Source organism: Vombatus ursinus, unplaced genomic scaffold (genome assembly GCF_900497805.2).
Source record: "Vombatus ursinus unplaced genomic scaffold, bare-nosed wombat genome assembly UNPS02014859.1, whole genome shotgun sequence".
Lineage (NCBI taxonomy): Eukaryota > Metazoa > Chordata > Mammalia > Diprotodontia > Vombatidae > Vombatus > Vombatus ursinus.
Genome location: NW_020954637.1, coordinates 5,031,699 through 5,043,676, shown reverse-complemented (window position 1 = coordinate 5,043,676; position 11,978 = coordinate 5,031,699). Strand labels below are relative to the sequence as shown.

The following is an 11,978-nucleotide window of genomic DNA, read 5'->3' as shown; positions in this document are numbered from 1 at the left end:
AAAGTGATAATCAGGGAAATTACATTTTGCTAAAAGGCACCATAGACAATGAAGTAATAACCAAAGTTTTTACAGCAAGTTTCTTTGATAAATGCTTCATCTCTCAAATATGTAGGGAACTGAGTCAAATTTATAAAAATAAGTATCATTCCCCAGTTGATAATGGTTATAGTATATAAACAGGCAATTTTCAGAATAAAAGCTATCAGTAGTCATATGAAAAAATTATGTAAATCACTAATAGGGAAATGCAAATTAAAACAACTCTGAGGAACCACTTCACATTCATCAAATTGATGAACATGATGGAAAAATAGAGACACTAATGTACTGTTGGTGGAGTTGTGAACTAGTCTAGCCATTTTAAAGAAAACAATCTGGAACTATATCCGAAGGGCAACCATACTGTGCGCACCCTTTGATCTGACAGTACCACTCCTAGGTTTGTATCAAAAGAGAGAGAAAACAAAAAGGAAAAAGACCTATTTGTACAAAAAATGCATAAGCAGCACTTTTTGTGGTGGCCAAGAATTGGAAATTGAAGGATGCCCATTAATTGGGGAATGGCTTATCAAGTGCTGGTATGTGATTGTGATGGAGTACTATTGTGCTGTAAGAAATGAGGAGGATGGTTTCAGAAAAACCTGGACTTACATGAACTGACGTAGAGTGAAGCGAGCTGAACCACATCATTGTACACAGTAACAGCAATATTGTAATGATGATCAACTGTGAAAGACTCAGCTAGTCTGATCGATACAGTGAGCCAAGACAATTCCAAAAGATGCATGGTCAATGCTATCTGCCTCCAGAGAACTGATGAACTCGAGTGCAAATCAAAGTATAATTTTTTTCACTTTTTTTTGCAACATGGCTAATATGGACACGTTTTACATGACTGCATATGTATAACTGATACATTGCTTGCCTTTTCAATGGGTGAGGGAGGAGCTGTAGGGAGGGAATCTGGAGCTCAAAGAAAAATTTTAATATTAAAGAAAAAAATAGAAGTCATTCAGAAGAGAAAGCTGAATTTTTAAAAGGAATTTTTAATGTGCATCAAGAGAGTAGAGCAGAGCAGAGATTTGAACAGGTATAGACTGGCCAAGAGGTTTCCTAGGAGGAGGCAGACATTTTGAATTTGTGCTAAAGGCAAAAGAACTAATTATCAGTCAACTAATACAGTAGGGAAAATGTAGATGAGAACTTTTAGCTTCTGAAATGTTTCCTCTTCTTTATAAGAAACAGCAGCCAATCCACCTACCTCTTAAGGTAAGGTGGGTTGTGGGCTAATTGTACCTTTCTTCTCTTTCAGAGACCATCTGCCCGAGTGGCAGCAAATGTGCTTCACTTAAGCCTCTGGGGTGAAAGTATTTTATCCATGAAGAGTTTGAAATCAGACAAGATGATTGGCTGGCTCCTTCACCAATCAGCTGCCACTCTGCTGACTGATCGGTTGATAGAGGGCAACAGTGTAGAAACCAAAATGAAGATGTGCTTCCTGGCTAACCTGGAGTATGAAGCCCTCTGCCAGGCTGCATTCCTTCTGTGTTCCTGGAGGGCAGCCCCTTGATGCTCCCATGCCACCCAAGGTTTACTAAAAGCACTCAGCAGCATTCTTTGTGTCCTAACAGTATCTCAAGGGAACCCAGTGGCTTTGCAGGTGCAGGAGGTTTGTGTGTGCGCGGGGTAAGAAAATAACAGATGGAGTGGGGAGGGGACGCATGGACTCCCAGCCTTAGAGCCCTGAGCCAGAGCAGGGAAGACACAGAAGCCTTGGATTGGGTAACTGCTGGAAGGATTGTGAAAGGAGTCACTTCATGATCAGATTGTGGCTATTAACTCTAGTTACGCAGCAATGGGCAGGTCATTTACCTTCTAGGTTTCGGCTCCTGGTCTATAAAATGAGAAGGATCAGACCAAGAGGTCACGAAAAAAATCAATTCCTTGTTTGCCCAGTCACGTAGAAGGAGCAGGCAAACTAAAGAATCCAATCCTCATTTCCAAAAAATGAAATTCCTTTATTTCACAAGAAACTTAAGGCAAAAAACAATCTTTTTGCACCAGGGGGAAGGGGAAGAGGCTGGCCAAGTCAATGTGATGGAGAAGGTCTTAAGTTATAACTCTGGTTGTTAAGATCAGAGTATCTCATGCTGAGAGAAGTGGGGGTCCCACCTAACTGGTACACACGTGGCGTGGTCCTGGTGCATTTCTGGGAGGAAAAACCAAAAACCTGGCTCTTGCAGCAGCTTTCCCCGAAGCCTTCTATTTAGCACATCCAGCATCTCAAGAAACAGAAGTGAGTGCTGTGGAGCTTCCTTCTGACTAAGGTCTCTTGTAGGAGCTACTTTCAAGAATTAAATGCATGTTTACAAAGGTACAATATGCCTTGAAATGAATAATAGGGACTTTGTGTGGTTTTATGGTTGGGGACAAAAATAATACCTCTTCACAAACATCTCGTAGTTTAAAAAAAAAAAAAAAAAGCTCAGGCCCAGTTACCCTCAACTTCTGGCTCTAAGGAGACCTGGGTCCAAGGCCTGGTTGTGACAACTGCAAGCTACACAGACCTCTGAACCTCATCTATAAAATGGGGGCAAGAATAGTTGTAATATCCAGAGGCAAAAGCCAATTTTTAGAGAGACAGATATGTGTGTGTGTATGTATACGTGATATACATACACATATCAGCATATACACATATATATCTCAGCTATTATTATATGTCTGATATACACCTGATATATATTTATATGAGTTGTCACAGATACTGTTTGGTATCATTAAAATGCAAAATAGTTCATAAAAACACACCAGCAATGGCTTAAGGAATCATTGCCCTAATATGGTTTTTAGTGATCTGACACACAGAGCCAACTGGACAAAAGATGTCTTGAGTACAGGTAGAATGTGACTCCGTGTGGCTTGTGTTTTACATCGATCAGGAACCAGTTAGGGGAACATCCATTTTTATTTCACAAGTGGGAATGGGTGGCTGCAGCCACTGAAGACCCCAGGGCAGAGAAGCTAGAAGAGAAATGATGCCCCACCCCGTAACTCAATTGTCTCTCACAGAGGTCAGGCTGGTCCAGGCCACCCACACCTGCCAAGTCAACAGCCCGTGAAGGTCCAAGGGCTCTGCCCCTTCAATCAGATTTTTCTTTCTCTTTCATGTGCAAAAAGACAGCACTGAAGAGGAAGAGTCCAGCCATCATAGAGAAAGCACTTGCGTAGTAAGGGAAGGCCGAGGGGATGAATCTCTCGTACTGTGTGTGCTGGAGAGGCCGCACAGACACCTGCGAGAAAGACGAGAGAGGGAGCAGACGGGTCTAGAATGATTGCTTGGCTGGGCACCTGAGCACATGGTCCTGCCCATCCTGAGCCCTCAGCTGCTTACCTGAGTAGAGGAGTACAAGTGAGTGTAGCCCAAACGATTGTAATCCACTTTGAACTGGAAGACCCCATAGACATCTGGCAACTTGAACTGGACGCTGTACTTGCCACCTAGGAAAACCCCAACCACATCAAGAATAGAATTCAAAGAGTGTCCCGTCTAACCCCAAAGGCAAGGTAGCCCAGCCAAGCAGGCAGTGTCAGAGCCAGAATTTGAACTCAAGATCTCATCCCTCCTAAGTCTGACCCACTTTTCCAGGACACTGTGATTACCCACTGGAGGGAGGTGCTTGCGCTATCGCCTGCATGTTCCTCCCCACCCTATTTCAGCATGTTGGGTTCCAGACAGGGAGTCAAAGGGGCTGTGGCTAAATACCACTAAGAGGAAAAGTGGGAGCTATCAGTAACTGTACAGCTAATAAAACCAGTCTAGGGCCCATCCTGCCCGGTGGGGGAGAAGGAGGCTGCCTGGTCTCCAGAGACTTACCCTTCTTCTTCAAGAAAGTCCTCACAAAAGGATCAATCCGGACAAACTCTAGCTGAATGTCATCTCCATCAAAGGGGACCCACTTGCCTTCGGAGAGCTTCTCAATCACGATGCTATATTCCTAAGGCACAAGGCGGGGTTAAGCAGGGCATGACAAAGGCCATGGTCACTGATCTAACACCCCCCACCACACACACATACACACACAAGACTACTGAAAAGGCCTAGAAATAATCACAACCAGATAAAAGTCAGCTACTGCCCCTCACCCACAAATGGTATCTCTCTGGGGTACACGGAGATTTCCTCTTAATTCCTCATCACCAAGTTTTGCATTTCACCTTTCTCAAGCAAAGCATACACTCCATAGTCTCCTTGCCCCAGTAGGTCCTTACCACGAGGTCGGTGACAGTGTAAGCATTGGGTGGGGCCTTCTCTCCGACTCGATGATGAGACACAGCTCCTACCCGAAGCACACCCTCCTCCTTGAACACCCACCGGGACAAGGCAACTGCCAACTCATAGTTGCCTGTTTGGGAATACCTGTACAAGACAGACAAAAAAAGAGAAGGGAAGCGTGATGGCTAGGCAGCCCTGAGGCCCCACTCTGGAATCACAGCATGTTTAAAGCTCCTTGAGTCTAGGAAGAAAGGGGAAGTGACACTCTCCAGCTGACAGCAACATCCTTGTGCTGGCCTGAAGGGAAAGGCACGTTGGGCCATGTTGGGATCAAAGGAGTCCAAGCTGGAAAGGCTCAGAGACAATCTACACGACCTTCTCTTTACAAAGCAGGAGATGATATGCAAAGGTGGAACGACTGAGTCACGAGGGCTAAGTGACAACCTGGAATCACTCAGAAGAACCCCAAAGGTTTCACTGAAGAGCTGAGAAGAGGAAAGAAAACCCACAGGGAGGTGACCATCTACTCTCCTACACACATCTTTAAAAACTAGGAGTAAGCTTTTAATGCTCCTGGCTCTACATCACGTGTAGGAAAATGCTTTACATGATTACTGCGCACATCTGGGAAGAGCTAAGCTAGCCCTGCCTAGCCACTCCTAGCTCTCTCACCAGACCCCTCGGGCCATACCTCTGTGAGCCAGGGCTGGCCTTCTGCACGGCCGAGTTAAAGAAGGCATCACTGAAGAAGTCCAAGGAGCCGCTGAAGATGACTCGGGCATTATTCCGGGCCTGCAGGCCTGCAATCAGGAGGGTGTTCTTCCCCACCGCATGGGGATACTAACAACGAAACAAGACCAAGTCAGCTTCTTGTCGGCTTGAGCCCTGGCCCAAACCCTGAAATCCTAGTTGACCCTAGCTTTCTTCAATGTCCTTCCACTTCCTACCCAGCACCCCAGGTTTCAAAGTCCACCATCCCGAGGTCTGATTTGCTCATCCAAATTCCGCCCCTGGAGTCAGTACAAGAAAGCCTTGTGTCACCTTGCACCAGAGCCCAAGGGCTGGGTTACTCGAAGCCTCCTAAGGGCAGGGCTGGAATCAGAGGTGCTCCAGTGGGCACTCACCTGTGTGATGGGCTTATCTGGGAAAAAGGAATATGAAGTAGAGGAGCCTGTCAGAATATCCAGTACCAGAGGGTTATCGGGATCAGCAACCATCCTACAGGGGAAAGAAAGGAGGCCAGTGCATACACAGGACTTGGCGTACAGACATGCCCCTCTGCTGAGCCAAGCGGGTGGCACCTGGAGTACTCTACTGGCTATTTCTCCCCAGGAGTGAGTCCTGTTTTAAAATAACCAAACAAATTGACACTTTCTATCCTGAGAAAATGAAGTTTGACTCCCAATGACAAAGAACAGAATAACATTGTTAAGCTCATAGGGGCAAAATAATAGCCAAAGAAAGTGAGTTTTGTTTTGTACCCAGGGAAAATTTCTGCCATTTTCTGTGGGAAGGAAAAAGTGACACCCCGCCTCCCAATTCATGGAGGTCTCTGCTGGCCTTTGCTGGATCACTTACCCAACACCCCGAAACAGGATGGGATTGAGGGATGTTCTTCCTACAATGGTCGGGGCCTTGAGGAGGTTTTCAGTGTCTGCCACAATGAGTGTGTGCTGTGAGGAAAGGAGGGAAAGGCAGAGATGGTAAAGAGAAGGTGCCTCCCACACAGTGCTGCTCCCCCACCACGGCCCCTCCCTTCTCTGCCTGCATCATAGAGGCTAAGCCCTTACCTCTCCAGGGTCAGAGATGTCGTAGCTGTGATGGTCAATGACAGCTGTTTTCTCCTCATCAAATTCAATCCCACATTCACTGCCCAGCTCCCTCAGTGGGTCACCTAGACCAGGAAATTCCCAGCTTAGCCTTTACCACAAGTTAAAGATAGGGACTTAGGGACCAAAAGGAAACAAGTTGTGTGTGGCATTTTCCACTGCCTGCCCGTCAGCCCAAGCATCACATTTAGAGGCCAAAAAATCTAAAAGTCAAGGCCATCCATCATGGTCCCTCTTCTCACCAATTCTTTAGCTCCAATTCCCTCCACCTCAGTCCCTTTTGCTCTAGGGTCAAGGAGGTGTCCCCCAGCTTCCTGCCAGGCCAAGCCCTTTACCTGTACCCTCCATCCCTCTCTCCCCTAGGAGCTTACCCCTTTGATCATTCCCATTCTCTTCCTAATTTTCAACCTCTTTTTATCCACTGGTTCCTTCCCAGCTGCTTATAAACACTCTCCCATCTCCCCCATCCTTGACCCTACCATCCTCTCAAGGCGCCAGGAGTGGGGAACCTGCAGCCTCAAGGCCACATGTTCCCCATCTCTGCCTCAAGCTACTGGACTGTATCACTCCTGCTCACAGCCAAACTCCTGGAAAAAGCTGTCTCTTCTCATTGTCTCCACTTTCTCCCATGACCCCTGTCCCCACCATTCCAATTAAAGTGCTCTCTCTGAGGTCACCAACAGCATTCTCTCAGTTTTCATCCTTCTGGACCAACCTGAAGCATCTACTACAGTGAGCCAGACCCCACTCCTACTTCTGGACACTCTTTCCTCCTCCCTGGATTTCAAGAGGCTGTTCGGTCATAGTTCTCTTCTGCACAGTCAGAATGCTCCTTCTCAGTCTCCTTTGCATGCTCACTCATGATCCACCCACCTCTTTGTATGGGCGAACTCCAGGCCTCTGTCCTGGGCCTAGTTCTTAGGCCCAAGTTTTGTGTGACAGACCCCTTTAGCAGTCTGTGTGATGCCTAAGGACACCCTTCTCAGAATGTTTTCATATGCATAAAATAAATACAAAGGATTATAAGGGAAACCAATTATAATGAAATAGTTATCAAATTAATGTTTTTTAAAAAACCAAGCTCAAGAACTCCAGGCTAAGATTCCAACTCTACATTCTCTCTCATTTCCTCCTATGGGATCAACTATTTTATCTCTGAAGACAATCCCACATCTATATAGCTACACCTCATCTCTCAAATTCCAGTTCCATAAAACCAACTGCCTGCTCTAATCTCCACCTGAATGTCCCATAGACAACCAAACTCAACTTCGTTGAAACAGAATTCATTACATTTTCCCTTAAACCCACTTGAACTCACCAAAGTTCACTACCTCAGAAACATTCTTGACTCATTCTCCTTCACCCTCATATGCAATCAGCTGTTAAATCTTGTTGATCTTCCCTCCTGAACATCTGCCCCCTTCTCTCCACACACCTACTACCTTAGGTCAATGGTCTCTCTTCATGGCTTCCTGGGTGGTCTCTCTAACTCCAGACCCTCTCCACTCCACCCAGCTGCCAAAGTGATCTTCCTAAAGCCCATAACTAACGAAGACACTCGGCTGCTCAAGAAGTTCCAATGGCTTCTCCTTGCCTTTGGGTAAAATACAAACCCCTCTGGTATCTACAGCATTTCACACACAGGCTCCAACCCACCTTTCCAGACTGGTCACACACATACAAACACACCACTTTCCAGAATGATCTATCTCTCTTTCTCACAGACAGACAGACAGACAGACAGAGACACACACACACACACACACACACACACACACTCACTCACTCACTCACTCCCCATCATATACCCTACATTTTTGCCAAACCGTTGCCTTGATAGTTCCAATACAAGACAGTCTATCTCCCACCCTGTGTACAGGCTCTTCCCCTTTGCCTCTCTTCTTTTGCACTACAAGTTCCACAATGAAAGGAGGGGAGGAATCCTCCCACTCCCTCCCCCCTCCCAAAAAAAAGACTCTTTTAGGGCCCCACACTAGGCTCACAGCTTCTATTTCCTTTACTCACAATAACAGCAACTTATAACCATATAGCACTTTTTGGTTTAAAATATCTTTTTTTTGTTTGTTTAAAATATCTATCCCATTTGAGTTTCACGCCAATCCAGTTGGGTAAAAAGAAGTAACAATACAAGAATCATCACCTCCAAAACTGAGGACCTAAGAGATCTGGCCAGTCTCTCATCACACTGTGAGTTACAAAGCTGGGCTCTGAACTTGTCTCCTGACTCCATACCAATTTTCTTTACAGTTAGAACCATAGAGAAACAAGGTCAGGGTATGATAGCATTGCCATGTTGTTCCAGCTCACCCAGGTTTGGCAAATACTAATTTGACAATCTGCACTTGTGATTGGGGGGGTGGGAGGAGAAAATGAAAAATAGCCTATGTCTTGAATTCGAGGAAAGACCATACTCACCAATGTCTGAGCTGGCAGCCACCAAGACACTGCCACCTCCATCAATAAAAGAACTGATGGTCTCTACATTAATATTGCCTCCAAAATCTGAAAGACATCAAGGCACAATGAGTCACTACTGTCTCAAGGATTCTGCCCCACAAAGATCAAAGATGTAGAGTGCTCATCCTGGACACTACCTACACCAGGAAGTCTTATTTAACCCTACTCTCTACCTCCAAACAAAAGTAAACACTCTCACCTCAAACTCCTTTCAGCTCTTTGATGGGACTTCATCCTTTGTACTTACCTAATTCTCCCATTTGCTGTTTCCCTTCTTTTCCCACCTCACCTCACCCCCATCTAGTCAGTTATGCTTCTGTCCTCCATACTTATGCACAGTGCACCACCTTATACAGCGTGGACACAAAATAGATGTGATGGCGAATGAATGGTGCTGGGAGCTGCCCCTGTCATGGGAACAAATCTGCTTCTAGGAAACCTTTTTAGCATTGATCCCAGTCTAAACACAACAGCAGGTAGCCTGGGTCAGCTGCCTGGTCCATCTGGTAATAACTGGTGAAGGCTCTGTACCACCCACCCCTAACTTTGGGGGCTTTAAAGTGGACCATCTGTAATAAGGAAGGCTCCTTTGAAGAGAGCAGCAACCAAAAGGCAGGCTAAGTGACTGTTGCTCCAGAATCATCTGTGCTACGTGGGCCTCTCTCTTCAAGGGCAGATGCTCCCTGATCAAGACCACAAACACTTACCTTCCACAGAAGGAGAGAAGATGATAAGATTGTCATACAGGAACTCCCCATACTTAATAAGAGACAGGCTGGGGTCATCAGCGGTCCTATAGGTGAGGTCAAAGCCACGGTCTGCAAGAAAACAAGGAGGCAATGACCCTACCCACAGCAAGGCACAACGACCATAGGCCCCACTGAACTCTCCCTTCTACAGATTAAGAGAGGAGTGAGACAGAAACGTTTTCGAAGCCTTCCCTGAACCTGTACCATCCTCCCCATATCTCTATCTGTTAAAATCCTACTTAACCTTGCAAGGCCAAGCTTACTCATTTCAATGCCACTACCTCCATTCAGCTTTCCTTGATTCCCCTCAGCAATGAGGCACACAGTTCATAGATCATACATGAATATTAATGATAATTTAATTCTTTATGTGTAATGAACTGATGAAGGACATGTGGTAGCAGGTAGAAGAGGGTCCTGCATTTTCCCTTCCTAACAAGAGTAATCCCATTTTCAAATATGCCTCCATTTCAAGTATAAATGAGCAGTTACACCTAATTCTAATACCAATCAAAAGACAAAATTCACTATCTAGGACCACCAAAGTCAATGACAGAGTAGCAGACAGAAAATCTGTATCCCCTACTCTGAAACACAATGAACAAGGCCAGTTGCTACAATCCTAAAGTCAGAATGGCTGTTTTCTGTATACTCTAAGTATCTATGGGAAACAGTATATATTGACAAAATGTACCCACAAAGACATACTTCTCTGAGTGTTAACTGATTGTTTCCTCTGCCATGACATGTGAAAATGTAGAAATGAAGCCTTCTTCTAATGTATTATCAATTTTTTATCTTGCCATGACAGTTCAATTCTGAAAGAACTAAGCCCCTAGTACTTCTGAGCTATTAAAAGAACCAAAGGACAGCTGGGTAGATGCCAAAAGACACAGACAAGATTTCCACAAGATTAGGCTACAGAAGACTGGGGCGAGGGGGGGGGGGCAGGGGAGGTTTGAGGAGACGAAACTAATCAGTACCTACAGGGGGCAGTTAATTGTCAAAGTGGATTAGAAAGAGGGCCCTGGAATCGCAAGACCCAAATTCAAATTCAGCCTCAAACACTTCCTAGCGGTATGACCCTGAGCAAGTCACTTCATCCCATTTGCCTCGGTTTCCTCATCTGTAAAAGATCTGGAGAAGAAAATGGCAAACCACTTGAGTATCTCTGCCAGGAAAACCCCAAATGGGGTCACGAAGAGGAGGACGTGACTGAAGTGACTCCACAACAAGAAGGACCTACTAAGTGAAGGACAATGTGCAAAGGATACAAAGAAAGGTAACAGGTAAGCCCTGGCCCTCAAGGAGCACAAGATCCTAAGGAAGAGACACCAAGCCAATGACTTGGTGCAAACAAGCCACTGATAAATTAAGATAATCTTAAAGGAAAGGAACTAACACTAAGGGAAATGGAAAGGCTTCTTGCAGAAGATAGGATTTCTGTGGTTGAGTAATGTCTGACTCTTTGTGACCCCACTTAGGGTTTTCTTGGAAAAGATACTGGAGTGGTAGGCCATTTCCTTCTCCGGCTCATTTTACAGATGTGGAAACTGAGGCAAACAGGGTTGAGTGACTTGCCCAGGGTCACACATAAGTGTCTAAGGCCGGGGGCTCTATCCACTGACCCACCTAGGCACAGAAGGAAACCAGGGGGGAAAAGAGAATGAAGGAGGAGGGCATTCCAACCCATCCCAAGCCCGCCCCATCTCAGTCAGCCCTGGGACCTCCCCATCTCAATCCTTTCATCTCCTCTCCTAGACTCCTCACCCTCGTGACCTCTCCACGCCACCCCTCCAGGCCTTCACCCCGCTCTTACCCCACAGCCCCCAAGCTGCCTCCCCGTCCTATCCATGCCCCCACTTCGTGGTCCATTCACTACCCTCAGAAGACAACACCATCTTCCGAGGGTCCCCCTCCCCCAGCGCAGGCCTCCGCCCCCTCCTCTCTCCCTCCCAGTCCCTCTGCCCCTCCTCCCACAGCTCCCTCCTCTGTCCCTCCCCTCCCCAAGCGCACGCCCCCCACCCCCTCACCCGCCAGGCTCCGGAAGAAGAGCGAGTGTGTCTCGCGCAGATTGACGTTCTCCAGCAGCACGAGGGTCCGGCGGGCTCCGGCGCTGGCGCTGGCGGTGTCGAAGCCCAGCAGCGGCAGCAGGAGCAGGAGGAGCAGGCTCGGAGCCCGCACGGAGGCGGAGGCGCGGCAGGACCGGCGAGCGGCAGACACGGGGCCGGCCGCCATCTTCCTCCTGCCGCCACAGTTCTCCGGAATGCCGCCCCGGAAGTGCTCTGGCCGCAGCTGTCCAATCGCCGAAAGCAGGTGCCGGAAGCAATTTGGCCTCCCGGAAGTCCGGGTGGAAGTGTTCTGGCGGCGCGAGCAGAAGCTCCCGAAGGGCGGGGGAGAAGAGTCTTGAAGCCCATTGGGTTGGAAGAACGACGCCCCGCCCCCGCCACCTAGGGAACGCGTCAATCCCGATGAGCCAGCTCTGCAGAGGAGACCAATCAGTAACGCCCGCCCCAGAAGGGCAGCCCCTTTCCGGCTCCTCGCACAGCTAGTACCTGGAGAACTTCCCATCACACCGTGCGTCCTCTGCCCCCAGCCCCTCCTGCAACGCTGGCCCTCCCACCTGAGCTTACTGACACC

At 47.2% G+C, this 11,978-nt stretch overlaps 2 protein-coding genes across 2 annotated transcripts in view; one reads left to right on the top strand and one right to left on the bottom strand.

Moving 5' to 3' along the window:
- Window positions 1-2,399, top strand: part of PINK1 (PTEN induced kinase 1) — a 20,255-nt gene extending 17,856 nt beyond the window's left edge. Inside the window, exon 8 of the mRNA XM_027841472.1 lies at window positions 1,316-2,399. Coding sequence (XP_027697273.1) covers window positions 1,316-1,573 — 258 coding nt within the window. The 3' untranslated portion in view covers window positions 1,574-2,399. The remainder of the gene's footprint in view (window positions 1-1,315) is intronic.
- A 420-nt stretch (window positions 2,400-2,819) lies between these two features.
- On the bottom strand, window positions 2,820-11,924 carry DDOST (dolichyl-diphosphooligosaccharide--protein glycosyltransferase non-catalytic subunit). Its single transcript, XM_027841473.1, has 11 exons — window positions 11,372-11,924; window positions 9,297-9,407; window positions 8,548-8,634; window positions 6,070-6,173; window positions 5,858-5,952; window positions 5,404-5,497; window positions 4,971-5,119; window positions 4,276-4,423; window positions 3,881-4,001; window positions 3,398-3,504; window positions 2,820-3,296 (listed from the first exon to the last, which is right to left on the bottom strand). The coding sequence occupies exons 1-11, from the start codon at window positions 11,907-11,909 to the stop codon at window positions 3,147-3,149; spliced, it is 1,704 nt and encodes a 567-aa protein (XP_027697274.1). The 5' UTR covers window positions 11,910-11,924; the 3' UTR covers window positions 2,820-3,146.
- Between the last annotated feature and the right edge of the window lie 54 nt (window positions 11,925-11,978).

What these genes read in the sequence shown, in the direction of transcription:
- DDOST (XM_027841473.1), bottom strand. Translation starts at nt 11,909, where the DNA reads ATGGGAAGTTCTCCAGGTACTAGCTGTGCGAGGAGCCGGAAAGGGGCT. An exon ending in ACATCTCTGACCCTGGAGAG is followed by an intron (nt 5,953 to 6,069) that starts GTAAGGGCTTAG and finishes CTTTCCTCACAG; the next exon opens with CACACACTCATTGTGGCAGA. An exon ending in GACTTTCTTGAAGAAGAAGG is followed by an intron (nt 3,505 to 3,880) that starts GTAAGTCTCTGG and finishes GGGTTTTCCTAG; the next exon opens with GTGGCAAGTACAGCGTCCAG.